The sequence below is a fragment of the Lineus longissimus genome, chromosome 17 (genome assembly GCF_910592395.1).
Source record: "Lineus longissimus chromosome 17, tnLinLong1.2, whole genome shotgun sequence".
NCBI lineage: Eukaryota > Metazoa > Nemertea > Pilidiophora > Heteronemertea > Lineidae > Lineus > Lineus longissimus.
Window position 1 is genome coordinate 7,677,255 of NC_088324.1, and position 13,705 is coordinate 7,690,959.

Here is a 13,705-nt window from a genome sequence, read left to right on the forward strand (position 1 = left end):
AAGTAAATATCCGGGTCGTTTTATTCAGCCCTTCCCAACATAATGCAGAAACCTGCAAGTTTTCTTCAATGTGTCATTTTCCGGTCGAGTTTTTCTCCTTTTGCGAACCTCGTGTCTTCCTGTGCTCCCGGCATCTAAAATCATTGCATGATTGTTTTACGCCCAGGTGTTCCATCATGTCTTTCGCGTTATGAACGTTTCATGAGTGCATTGTCAAACGTGGGTGGTAGTGCGAAGCAGAGTTCGATCGTGGCAGAGGCTGCATGTGTGTTGTGATAGTCAGCTGGCCCGAGTAATGCCGTCACAGTGACCAGTCACCCAAGGTGGACCTCCATACGAGCCTCAGTCACTTAGCTTAAGTGTTAACCGACCTAAAGTGTCTGTTATTCATTCGTGTTTTCCACTGCATACCGATGACTGTTATCTTCTCGATGTCGTAATTTTTCCATCTTTGCGTGTTTCGATTTTGACGCAGAACTTTTCATGTGCTAGTGCCTGTTTGTCTTTCTATGTCGTTTTCTTGTCTACACTTGTTATCCAGTACACTTGCATAAAAATCTCTCACCATCTGTCAGTACATTTGATGAAGGCAGGCAGGGTAACTCAAACATTTGGAAACGGCATAGCGGAAATCATGCGGCCAGAACTTCGGCACCCAGAAATTGGCAAACTTTGTTTTTGGTGACATTACATCCAGCCTACTGTGACTGAATATTCCGCTTGTATCCACACACTCTGGGTGAAAGAATCAGTGCATTCTTCAGCAATGAATATAGAGTTAAGAAATGTTGTGTTCATCAGGGAGGTGAGCATCAAATGAATGGAGGACAGGCTGCAACGCCTTTTCTAAATTCTATTTGAAGATAACAGTACACATTGGTTCACTCATTGTTGTCGTAAACTTGGGCACTGAAAATCGTTGAACCTTCCACTTTGAAACGGCTGATTAAATGCCTTGGTACTTGTCCACTGCCAACTCAAATGTTACATGGAATTAATTTCGCACAGATTTATACATATTAATTGCTTTCTCTTTTTTAACAGATACATGTTGTTATTCCACATTACACTTTCAGTTCCTCATGTGTAACGCACTTAGTTTCAGAACTATTTATTTTCATTTTCAACTATTGAAAAAGCGGGTACACGAATATTTTTGGCCGTACCATTATTGACGCTAATTTCTGTGGTTCTTTCAGAGAAAGAGAGGTGGAATGACCCAGGACTTAGTTTAAATAATTGAAAAAGGTGTCGTTTACATTCGCATTTAGTAATGCTCATCAAGGAATGGTGGAAAGGATATTTTGGTGTGTGGGATTTTTGGTTTTGGCTATTTAAATTAACCGCATCCTGTTAAGAAATGCAGCGGGTCCTGTTTGCGTCTCCTCCCAGATCTATTAATACGACTAGTTCTTGTGTATTTCCTTGGGAAAATGGTACTTCCGTTACTTATCAATACATAGATCCTGAAGAGAAATGTTAAGATGACATGAATATGTTATACCGGTCCTGAAAAGCATGCTCCAAATGAATGATATATGCAGATAAAACCTTTGAGCTTTCAAGAGCGGAAAAGAAATTGTACTGCAGATGTATGATACACTGATAAAACATTTGACATTTTATGAGCGGAAAAGAAATCGTACTGCAGATGTATGATACACAGATAAAACATTTGACATTTCATGAGCGAAAAAGAAATCGTACTGCAGATGTATGATACACTGATAAAACATTTGACATTTCATGAGCGGAAAAGAAACGTATTGCATAAAATGTGACCAGGACTACGTAGTTCTCATCCCTTGTTCGTCACTTGCGATATTGTGGGTGTCCGCCAGTGATAGACCTTTTTTTGCTTTCATTATTTAAACTTTCCCTGTGGTTATAGTACATGTGCAATGAAATCTAAATATTTAGGAGTTTCATTAGGTAGTTCTGGGTAGGGTTATTGGGATTGATAAAATATGTTTTCTTACTATTTTTTTTAAGTTTTCTTTTTATGCACATTTTTTGATTTGATATGATCATTATTTCTTTTCTGCACAGTTGCTGTACACTTTGCTATAAGAATGAATGACTTATTTTCAAATTTCGCACTTAAAGGGGTACGTCGCTCGTAATTACTGGTACGTGGTCTAGGAAAATAGAAATGCAGTTATAAGTAATGCTATCGTGCAGGTTCCATACGAATTTGCTGAAACTTGGTTGTGATAGTATTTGTATATCTGTCTACACGATGGCAATGCTGATATTTATATTTAGAACGTATGTAACCAAATGGAAGTTTTCGAATTCAATTACAAATTTCAAATTTTCAACGAACGGCGTGCGCCTTTAAACCTGATCACCTTGAGAGCAAAGGCGTAGCTAGCTTTCTTGTTTTGGAGGAGGACAATGTCCTGAGATTGAAGGAATAACCGATGCATTGGTCATTATCATTTTACATATTACTGCCATGGAAGATTTCAGACCTGCCTGTTACTTTTAATGTATATCGACCATTCATTATTTCCTTCACTCTTGGAGCATCAATATTAATGTACGAACATGTTTTGGACAAGACGGCCAGTATGTGTGTAGAAGTTTGGATATCATATTCAATACTTGTCAGTGAGACATTGTTTTGGTGTATAGCTCTTGCAGAGAGGGAGATGTTCTGATTACCACTGGTGCTATCGAACACCCAGTTGATACATCGACTGCTTTCATTGTATCAAGAATGCATAAAGACTAGACTTCATCAGTCTTGTTGTTCTATATTTATTTGTGACCGAGCAGGGGTTTATTCTCTGTGCAGACCTTGTTCGAAGCATGGACACATCAATTGCATGTTTGTTTGGCATGGTCGTTAATGGGCATTTAAGTAGCATGAGATCATCTGTAAACCAAGAAACGAAGCAATGGCTACTTTCCTTCAAATGCCGAATGGTCACAACGGATTCGTTCTTTGGTTTAAGGGTCGTGCTGTTTTATAATGTTGAATTCACAAAGCATGTGCAGATTTGATTAATGTTAAAATAACTGATTTTGGTAACAAAAGGATCAGTCACGTCACGGAAATATTGTCTCTAACTGGTCACTTGCACCTGCATGATGTAGGAGGCATACTAGTATAATGATAGAAAGTAGCTTCCAATCATTGCTTAAACTCGAGTATTAAAAAAGCTGCAGCGACCATTTTGAAGGCTGCATGGTGTTTGAACCTCATCGATGATGGAGATTTTCATATCGATTGCCAAGTAACTTGATTGTTTAATAAACTGTATCGAGTGGTGTTGACGTACAGTGTACTTTGATTTCATGCCTCTAAATGATTGTGTATTTCCGTTGCAGGGCATGATGACAACTTGAACATTCCGACTTCACCAAGGCTCTCCCGGGGACGGAGTCGTAGTCGCACGCGTCCGCCACTGCAGCAACAACGACAAGTGATTGGCTCACCGAATCCTAGCCCAATTCCGAGTCGAAGTGGTAGTCGTGAGCCACTGTACAGGGCGACGTCTCTCGAGACAAGGTCACGGAGCCCATCTCCACATCCTACTCCCACCCCGACACCATTACACGAGTACTACGGCACTGCTAATCTAACGGATCGATCGCGCAGTCCAAGTCCGTCATCTTCACCTCCCAAGCGACCGGGTCGTAGGCTACCACCGACCCCAAATAAACCTACCACGTTGAACTTACCTCCCAAAAAGGATGATAACATGCCGCATGTTATACCATCACCAACGATACCCCAGTCGCATCGGAGTCCAGACAGTATAAACTTTCCAAAATTGAGTGCTTCACCCACGCATGTTCCTAAGCTGGCAATGCCAACTCCTCCTAGGAAATCACACTCACTTTCACCTTGTGCCAGGCCGTGTCCGTTAAGCCCCACCGAAAAGAACAATTTGAATTTGTTGAATAATCAAAGTGCATCAGGACACGGCGTTGTGCCAAGAACTAGTTCTCGGGAGTTCAACCGCCCCGATCATAGGATAGATGAGGATAGATTAAATAGGGACCGCTTCGGAGTGCAAATTCTAAACAATGGTCAGCGGGACATTCGCGATCCTAGGTTTGTTGGTGATAATCGTTGTGACTTTGATCAACCGACTGCGGTCGGACGTGCACGGCAACCTTCTTCCAATTTGCCAAACGGATTTAAACCGGGTCAGCGTGGTGTGGACCCGCGCGGGATGGTTGTCGATCCGCATAGCCGCGTGTCGATGCCGCGGGTTCAGACGCCAGACACTGACGAAGAAGATTGGTGTTAGTGTATTACGAACATAGTTTATTCAAATTCAAATTTTCTCATCATCTTGTGCATCTTCTCATCGTTAATCCAAGAACTAGAGCTCAAAGTGGTCTCGGCGTCGTCGTCTTTTCATGAGATAGTGGAGAATGGTCTTCATTGGCGCATTCATCCAGAATATCTTCGCCGGGTTACCAGTTACTTCATTTTTTTATTCTTGAGAATATAGTGCAGTGTTTTCAATGGAACTATCTGATTCACGCAGACCGGGTAGTGTTGTGTATTTCACTTATGAACAAAGGCAGTGCCAGTTACGAAGAAAGCTACGGGCGGAGTAGTGTATCACTGAACTCATTCATTTTTCATGGGTCCTTGTAAGGACAGTCATTTCAAATATTATTCTACCTTTTTGGAGAAATTTGTCATTTTATCAAAATTGTTTTATTTAGCATATGACTGACCACAATTTGCTTCAATCTGTGCTTTGATATTTTCATAAATTCCTTCAAAAAAATATTCAGTTCAAAATGAATTGTTCAGAATATGATGAGAAGACATTGTTGATCTTGTTTAAATCATCTTCTTGGACCCAGTGATGAATGAGTCGCCTTGGTTTCAAATCAAATCGTTGCTCGGCAGCAGGTTAATTTATTTCGGGCAATCCTTAGTTTTGTCTCTTTTTCTGATGTTACCCAAAACTCTTAAACGTTTCGATGGCTTTTCAAACATATGAACTATCAGCGCCCAAATTTACTGAGAATCTTCACATAATCTTGTGTCTTCAAGGCAGGCTTTCCATCTTGCCGAGCCACCTGTCCTGGATAATGCACGGTAAAGGTGCAGGGATTTTGTGCATCAGAAGAAAAGCAGCTAAACTATACGCTCGTAGGTTAATTTACTGAGATAACCTGTGTCAATGAGGTTACTTGGACAAAACGACATCATATGCAGTAAATGATATGGTGAGGTTAAAACACTTCTGAAAGCAATGCAGGGGACGGACTGAAGGAAAACAGCTCTGATATTATGAAATTTTGTCGATAAAAATACTGACAGCGAGACTGAATTTAGATAGAATAGATCCAACCTCTGTGTACTTCCAATCTTCGTGTATTTTCGATTTGATTTGAAACCAGGAAATAGTTTTGAAATCCTAGATGTTACTGCTCATTAGCATTTAGATCATAAGAGTTTTCACGCAATTGTATAAATGAAGCAGGATGTTTTATTCGATTTTATACTTAAAAAGTAAACCTATAGTATTTTTCTTTTCAATCTAAGTGTTGACACTCCACGACCTTTGAACTACTGGTAGATGGCGTTCATTGGTCGAATCACATTTTTGAAATACGGCTCCACTTTGGTACGCGCTTCGTGTACCATTGAGTAGGCATGGCAGTGTTTTGTGAAAGTCCGCCTTCAGTTTGCAGTTTGATGATATTAAGCTTTTTCGGGCAAAAATTCGTTTTGAAATTTGTTTTTACTTGTAGTATAAGACAATTGTTTTATAAAGATCTACTTGAAGTCCTATTTTAAAATTCAAGATTAGATTTCACTTTACTAGTTATCAAAGGTAGAGCGTTACAATTCTGGCCCCAGTGCAATTATATATAGCCCCTACAGTGTTGAAAATAGCCCACAATACGCAATAATGCACACATAGGCTATAATTGTACCATGGCTATAACTGTACCACCTTGCTTTATAAATAAGAGACAAAAAATTGTCAATTGTGAATATTTTAAGAAAAGGTGCCCTTCCCAGCAAAGATATACTAATACCTTTAAAATTGTATTTGACTTTGGAATTAACACTGTGAGACCTACAGATTATAATCAGCTTTATATTACGGTACGCAAAAAAATATCTTGATGTAAATTTCTGCTCAATTTCTGTTCCCTGTTGCCATGATAAAACGAATTTTCTCGATTCTCAATTGACCTTTGTGTTTAACCAAATGTGATGCTTTGATGTGTTTATAGATGAATATCAGAGAAAGTTGTCCCATAATGTGTGGTAACGTCATTTGGATCAAAAATGCATTTTCTGGCATTAAGTGAACGCATCTATTTATTTTAATAAATTGATGCGTTTAAAAACATTGCACTCCATGAAGCCTTTAGTTGTCGGACGCATAAGAAGATTTTAGAGATGATTGGATTGCTAATGATGTGATAGTCGCTTTGTCACAGGTTAATTGGCACTAGATTTGAATAAGCGGCACCCATGTTGTGTTCCAGTTCAATCAAATTGGTCGTCTGGTCTGATAAGCGACCATAAAAAGAGTTCACCTCACGGGTAATGCGTGTTTAAAGATTTTTGGACGAGGTCATTCCCCTCAACATAATATAATTGTGTGGGCGTAGTCTGAAATTGACTCCGTGAAACCCTTTGCAGAGGGGTATAAAAGTCTATTTCAGCATCATCTTTACTTCGGCACTGTGAAAAAGCTTATAAAACCAACTAAGGTTGATGCAGTTTAATGTCTTTTGTTGCCAGAGGCCTTTTGAGAAGTAAATGCATGTAAATAATGAGCCGGGTTTTATCAAGAATTGATAAAGAGTAGTCTTAATTAATTCTTGGTATCATCAAGAATTAACGAAGAGTAGTCTTTGTTAATTCTTGGTATCATCAAGAATTAACGAAGAGTAGTCTTTGTTAATTCTTGGTATCATCAAGAATTAACGAAGAGTAGTCTTTGTTAATTCTTGGTATCATCAAGAATTAACGAAGAGTAGTCTTTGTTATTTCTTGGTATCATCAAGAATTAACGAAGAGTAGTCTTTGTTAATTCTTGGTATCATCAAGAATTAACGAAGAGTAGTCTTTGTTAATTCTTGGTATCATCAAGAATTAACGAAGAGTAGTCTTTGTTAATTCTTGGTGTCATCAAGAATTAACGAAGAGTAGTCTTTGTTATTTCTTGGTATCATGCAGTGGGTGGCGGCTTTCTACCTTCACATCAATCAAAAACTCCACCTTTCTCGCAATACGACAGATAACCGGTATATAAATTTATGATTACTTAATTAATAATCTTTCAATATACCAGACTTGATGCATTTTTATTGTAAATACTTAGTTATGGACATTATGTTTCTAGGGTTGAAGGAGGTAGGAATTCAAGCAGAAGGTTGTATGTGGTTCTAACCCAAAACTGTACAGTATTTCTGTCATCGATAGTTTAAAAATCCGCGGAATTTCGAGCCGATCGAGGACGACGTCTTAATGTGGCGCGAGTTTTAAGTTGCAAAAGTGATATATATTGGGGTGTTGCCTGGGGATATGTCTGTGATTTTCGTGCTATGATATTAACCTTTACACCCCGACTTTCTGAAGTGGGCTGTTCTGATGCATTAACTTGAAGAGTCCGTACATGGAAATGGGGGTATAAAGGTTAATGGTGGAGTGTTTCTGGGAAGGCCCGTTGATATAAGCTATAACGATCTTTTCATCGTGTCTGTATGGCTGATCGTGGTTTCATTAGAAGATGGACGCACTGGCTACCAGTTGCGCCATCTACACTGGAACTCTGAAACAATCATTATAGTGGCGGCCTTGCTTTAGACACTCCTCCCTTTAAGTTGGGCACGAGTGTAGAAAAAGTGATCGGGATGAAATTTGTGATGTATGGCAACAAATCTGGAAATAATTATCGACCGATTCTATCTCAACATATAAGCCATCTTGGAAGTATTTGAACAAAGTAAAGTGCATAATGATAATTATATTTTGTTTTGAGATAGTTGAACAGCGGTGGTGGGCACTTTATCAGACTGTTGCATATTCTAATAATGATATGCATCCCGTTGGGCCACGTGAAAGTTAAAGATTGTTTCTTATCCGAACTGTTCTCAAATTCGGGTTGGGGGCCCTTTTATTTCAAAGATAGATACAGCCATACTTCAACCTAAGGACAGATGCCCTCCACCAAGCATTAGAAAGAAAGATTTCCACTAATAAATCATGACCAAAAACAAAATTTAAAGTATTTTCGGGTGGTTGTCAAAATCCTTGCAGTTGGGAACAAGAAACAAGTTTTAGTTTTGCCTGGCCTAATGTTTGTATCATCTAATAGTTACTTCTTTTGTTATTAATTATACGAATTGTTTGTCACCCAAAAGTGACCATAGTCACCGTTGTTAAGTAACTTAAAAAGAACATATTAACTTTCTACAGATTTGTTGTAAGGTTTCTGTGAGAACTTGTAGCCTGTGTCTTCTACGGGTATTAGCTATTTTGTACTGGCTACATTCCACATATTTCAAAACACCAATATGTCTGATTAACCCTTTAGGGATAATTGCATCATAGTCAGTCTGCTTGTCAGATTTGAGAGAATTTCCAACTAGATTTCATTTGATCAAAGATCAGAATGTTCTAGCATGATTGGTAAACCATTGAAGAAATGTATACTGCCAACGCCCTTATTTTTGCAAGCCGAATATTTTCACGATTTTTGTGAGAGGGGATACAATCGCAAACTTTAGACATGCGGATATGTCCAACGTGATGGCTTTATGATTGGAAAACGTGTCCATTCGTAGAACTAAATGACAGCAAAATCTAAAAAGAATGTTTTTGAGAACATTTTGGGTCTAAAATATTAAGGGGTTTACAGTGTATGGTTAATTGTTATGATTTTAAAATCAATTCTAGATATCACTGACATCATGATGACTTACTGTGCCAACCCATTCATCCCAAAAGGGTTAGTTAATACTATATTCATATTATCTATATTTCTGCTTATGCTAAAGAGTATCTAAAATTAGAATTATACCGGGTTACCACATATTATGGGATACGTTTTCATTTCCTAATGAAATGGCATATGTATATATATATAATGTATATAGTCTCCGCCCTGATGTGTAAAAAGCGCGATTCAAAGGGATAGTTCTCCATGTTGATGTTTGTTTGAGTCTAGTAAATAACTATTTGTTAAAATGTTTGCATTTATGTAAATAGTTAAGCATTTATCACTGTTCTTGTACTAGTCATTTTCCTGCTGCCTGTGGTCGTTCACCAATTTTGCCAATAGTCGGCGCCACTGGGCGCTTCAGATGCTTCATGTAACAGGGTTTGTGGCCGTATAGCCAATGGACCAAAGAGTCTGCTACGTGTGGTCAAATATCAATAGTTAATAACTTGATCATTGTATCATCATTCTTTTTTATTTTATTGATCCAAATAACTGAAATCTCTTGTCAAGGCTTGGATTCGATATGAGTTTGACCAATCAAAATAGTATTAGGTAGACTCGCGACCTGCTATTAAAGGTGGAACTGAGTTTACTTGGGTATGCATTGCAATCAGCCAAGCCCTGGGTATGTGTTACAATCGGCTAATGATTTCGGGTGTTCAGTTCAGACAAATAAACACCAAGTCATATTCTTGGCAAATGTGTGTTCCTAACAAATTGATATTGAAGACCAATCTCATCCTCTCAAAAGAAGTTTCATCTGAACTGCATGTTCTTAAATTTCTAATAAAGTATTTGACCTTCAAGCTTTCCTTCGGTCACGGAAAATATGTTGTGCAATTCTGGTACAGCTCCAGAACACGGAAGTATGTCCCAGCACTCAAAAGCCTTTAAAAATCTGCCACCTGCAGTCTCTTGTTTCCGAATGTCAGATCAACAATTTTGCCTTTTGCTTTAATGTCGAGACAAGACAGTAAATATCAACGTTTGCCCATTATGATATTATAATATGTTAAAACACCTTCAGCACCGAACCATGTAGATCTATGTGGCCAAAATCCCCCCTCATTGAGCTGGTTATCGAAGTCTCGTGGACTTTCCCGAAGAACTACGCCATCGCCACCTTCAGGGCGAGGTAGGAACTGAAAAGACCAAGCTGTTCTGACTCTGGGAAATTTTGGGCGGGGGTCGGGGTGTTGGAAAAGGGGGTCATTTTGGTCATTTTTGGTTATTTTTCAACAAAATAAATAGTAAAGGAGTGTAGCTAACATAACACTATTGATTCAAGAAGACACTGTCTTGGAGAAGTTACTGCAAAAGACCTTATGCAGCTATCTCTTATACTTTTTTTCTGTTGGTCTGAAGACACCCAGAAAAAAACACAGGCGCTGAAGGTGTTAAACACCGGCAGTGTTTAACAGCACCTGGGGGTGAAACACCGGCGCTGAAGGTATTAAAAATTCATGCTTTGTGAATTCAGCCAAAGAAATTATGCGGTCTTTGTTTCTGCACAAAATTACTATAAGCTTTTGGCCGATGTTTATCTCTTGATAATATATGCTTCAACAAGGCTTAAGTCTGTCCTACGACTTGAAATCTTAAATAAAAGATTACTTTGTTTATTTTGTCTGAAAGAAAATGACTGGAGGGTGGGATATCACTTCTTTAGAAGCTTCATGAGCTCAATAAGGCATGGCATGAATGCTGTCCCAATTCCCTCCCGTGTCAAGACGTGTGTTATCTTTTATTTTGTAAATGTTATTGTTTAAACCTTTTCTGTGATATCGTTTTTGACCTATCGCTCAGCTGCTTCATACGAAAGCATGTCATAGGCCAACGCCTCTCCTGAAATTCCTGATTGATGTTGATCTTACTGGTTAAAATCCAGTGGGTGTCGTTTCGTTTGTCCTACTAAAGCCAGTCACTAGATCTGTGCCCCGACATACTAAAAAAATCATGTTTTTTCGCAATTTATTAGTTCTGAATTGATTGATTAATTGATTGATTGATTGATTGATTGAAATGTAAACTGGAGGCTTGTTCAAGTTTTGACGCGGCAAGCCTAGTTCATCTAGTCGCATAATGAATCTAGTTCCTTATGTTTATACAGTTAGATCTAGTGTAAATGAATGGATCTATTCCCTTATCCTCATCTGACCAGTATATATTCAACCCGCTAAATATTCTCGTTCGTGAAAATAGCTCATTATGTTTCGACTTGAAAAACTGTTGTGAGAAGCCACTCTCTCTCAGCCAACACCCTGACGTCGCATAGATTGGGTATATATATGGATAGACGTGACGCACAAGGCGTCAAACCGTTTTTCAACTTGATGAAGTGTGACCTACTGAAACCCACAGAAACCTTCTAGATCAATTTCAAATCAGATCATCCAGTTGCGATGGAGTGGTTCATGACAATTGTAATGGAATAGTTCTTGACGCTTGAAATGGACCAGTTCAATAATGTTGTAATGGAATAGTTCATGACAGTTGTAATGGAATAGTTCATGACGGTTGTAATGGACCAGTTTATTACAGCTGTAATGGAATAGTTCATTACAGTTGTAATGGAATAGTTCATTACGGTTGTAATACAGTATTTCATGACAGTTGTAATGGAATATTTCATGATAGTTGTAATGAAATAATTCATTACAGTTCTAACGGAATAGTTCATGACAGTTGTAATGGAATAATTCATTACAGTTCTAACGGAATAGTTCATGACAATTGTAATGAAATAGTTCATGACAGTTGTAATGAAATAGTTCATTACAGTTCCAACGGAATAGCTCATGACAATTGTAATGTTCATGTATGTATATAAGTCATCACAATTGTAATGAAACACTTTATAAATTGCAATGGCTATAGTTCATCACAATTGTAATGGATGCCATTTATTAATTGTTAGATGTATGAATACAGAATCATAGAATTTCTTCATGTAATTACAGCTGCATAGAATTTCTTCATGTAATTACAGCTGTAATGTTAATTGCAGCTATGACGGGTATCTTCCTTTAGAAGTAATGAAAATTGCATTACAATATCACAGGACGGGAGTCTTATTTCATTCACCTTGTAATCTGATACATAGTCCAGTTCATGTACATGTACCTGTTGCTGTATGTCCCCAGTTTGGATAGGAGTTTTCAAGGGGCAGGCTATCTGCCTTTTCTCCAATGAATATGTCAGTGTATTATTATTGTATGGAGATGTGTAGGTCACCGAGGGGGGTTGTATGCCCACTGGTGAACCAACTTGATCTGCATGCCAAGTATAGAACTTTTCAGTTGCAATCTGTCTGTAGAATCATGGCATAGATATTTTGAAACTATCTCTAAATTATATTTCAAATATCATTGGAGTATGAATTCATATACACAGCCATTTTTGTACAGAATTTCTTCAATTACTTTTTCAAAACCGTGTAAACTTGACTTTTCTTCTTCAATGAAATAAATGCACAAAAATGTTTTCACATGAGACTCTTGCTTTTTTCTTGTTCGGACGTGCGTGACTGCTTATGAGAGTTAGGAGTCATTATCTGCAGGATACTTTGATCTCCTTATCAGCAAAGTACCCTTACCCATAATTCACCCCTCATCACCAATATGGTAGCAGTTTTCTGATACATGTACATGCAGGCATACAAAAATATGTCTTTGTGACGAAGTCTTTAAATCCCAAAGTGTTAAACGTTTTGCCTATCATCCCCAAAACATTGAATAGGGAGAGACATAGGTGACGTATTTGACAGCTTTGGAGGTGTTTATATACATTTGACACCGTTTTTATCATCCGTATCCAGTCAAACTACTTCAGTATGTGGAATTAATTCTTGGAATGCCAACTCATGTCACCATGTCACGCCCAATGAGTGATGACGCTATGAGCATGGCCTCTTGTCTTGCTAGACAATATCACAACCCTCAGGGTTTCCACTGTAGGAGTTGGAAGCATCGTCTCTGTTTTGGAGGACAATATCACAACCCTCAGAGTTTCCACCATAGGAGATAATAGCATCGCCTCTGTCTTGGGAGACAATGTCACAACCCTCGGTGTTTCCACCATAGGGGAAAGTAGCATCGCCTCTATCTTGGAAGACAAGGTCACAACTATCAGTATTTCCAGCATAGGAAATAATTGTACCGTATCACCTCATCTTGAAGATAATCATCTTGAGTAACGTGACACTGTCGCCGGACAAGGTGGATCGGCCTCTTCCTTCTCCTTTTGCAACCCAAACGAACTCCGAAGGTCTGTCCAGTCACCACGTCCGGAGTTTTACTCGGCGTAAAGCATGTTGTTTATAATAGTTTTAGGATGAATCGGAGAAATCTTGAAGAAAGGTCGGGGATAACAGAGTACATCTTATAATGGTTCGTAGCTATTCGTAAGGGTTGTGAAACCTGCCTTATATCAGCCCTTTCAAATAAACGCGTGACCCTAGAGAGCTCTGCCCCAAAGCGCATTTTTCGACCAACGGGTGCTGGCTTTTATGTTGAAACCATACGTTCTTTAGTTGCCTGACTCTTTATTTGAAAGTCGACTCTGACATGGACTCCCAGGAGATGCTTGGTTATTGTCCGAGGAAAACTGTAAGGGCTTGAAGGGTAGATATCATGGGTAAAGATTGGTTAAAAGATTTACACATGTCACGATAGGCTATGTATTTCCAACAGTCACATCAGAAAATGGATGGACACACTAGTTTTGGGCCCAAATTGGTTGTTTCTTGATATCTGAAG

The 13,705-nt window shown here is 38.6% G+C and overlaps 1 protein-coding gene across 31 annotated transcripts in view; it reads left to right on the plus strand.

Moving 5' to 3' along the window:
• Window positions 1–12,435, plus strand: part of LOC135501822 (voltage-dependent calcium channel type A subunit alpha-1-like) — a 348,627-nt gene extending 336,192 nt beyond the window's left edge. For 25 of the 31 annotated variants that reach the window (XM_064794169.1, XM_064794155.1, XM_064794185.1 and 22 more), the window contains one exon: window positions 3,337–12,435. In XM_064794169.1, coding sequence (XP_064650239.1) covers window positions 3,337–4,265 — 929 coding nt within the window. In that variant the 3' untranslated portion in view covers window positions 4,266–12,435. Of the gene's footprint in view, window positions 1–1,199; window positions 1,249–3,336 lie in introns of all 31 variants that reach the window. The other 6 variants (XM_064794177.1, XM_064794180.1, XM_064794179.1 and 3 more) reach the window with 3 other exon arrangements.
• Window positions 12,436–13,705: the final 1,270 nt, after the last annotated feature.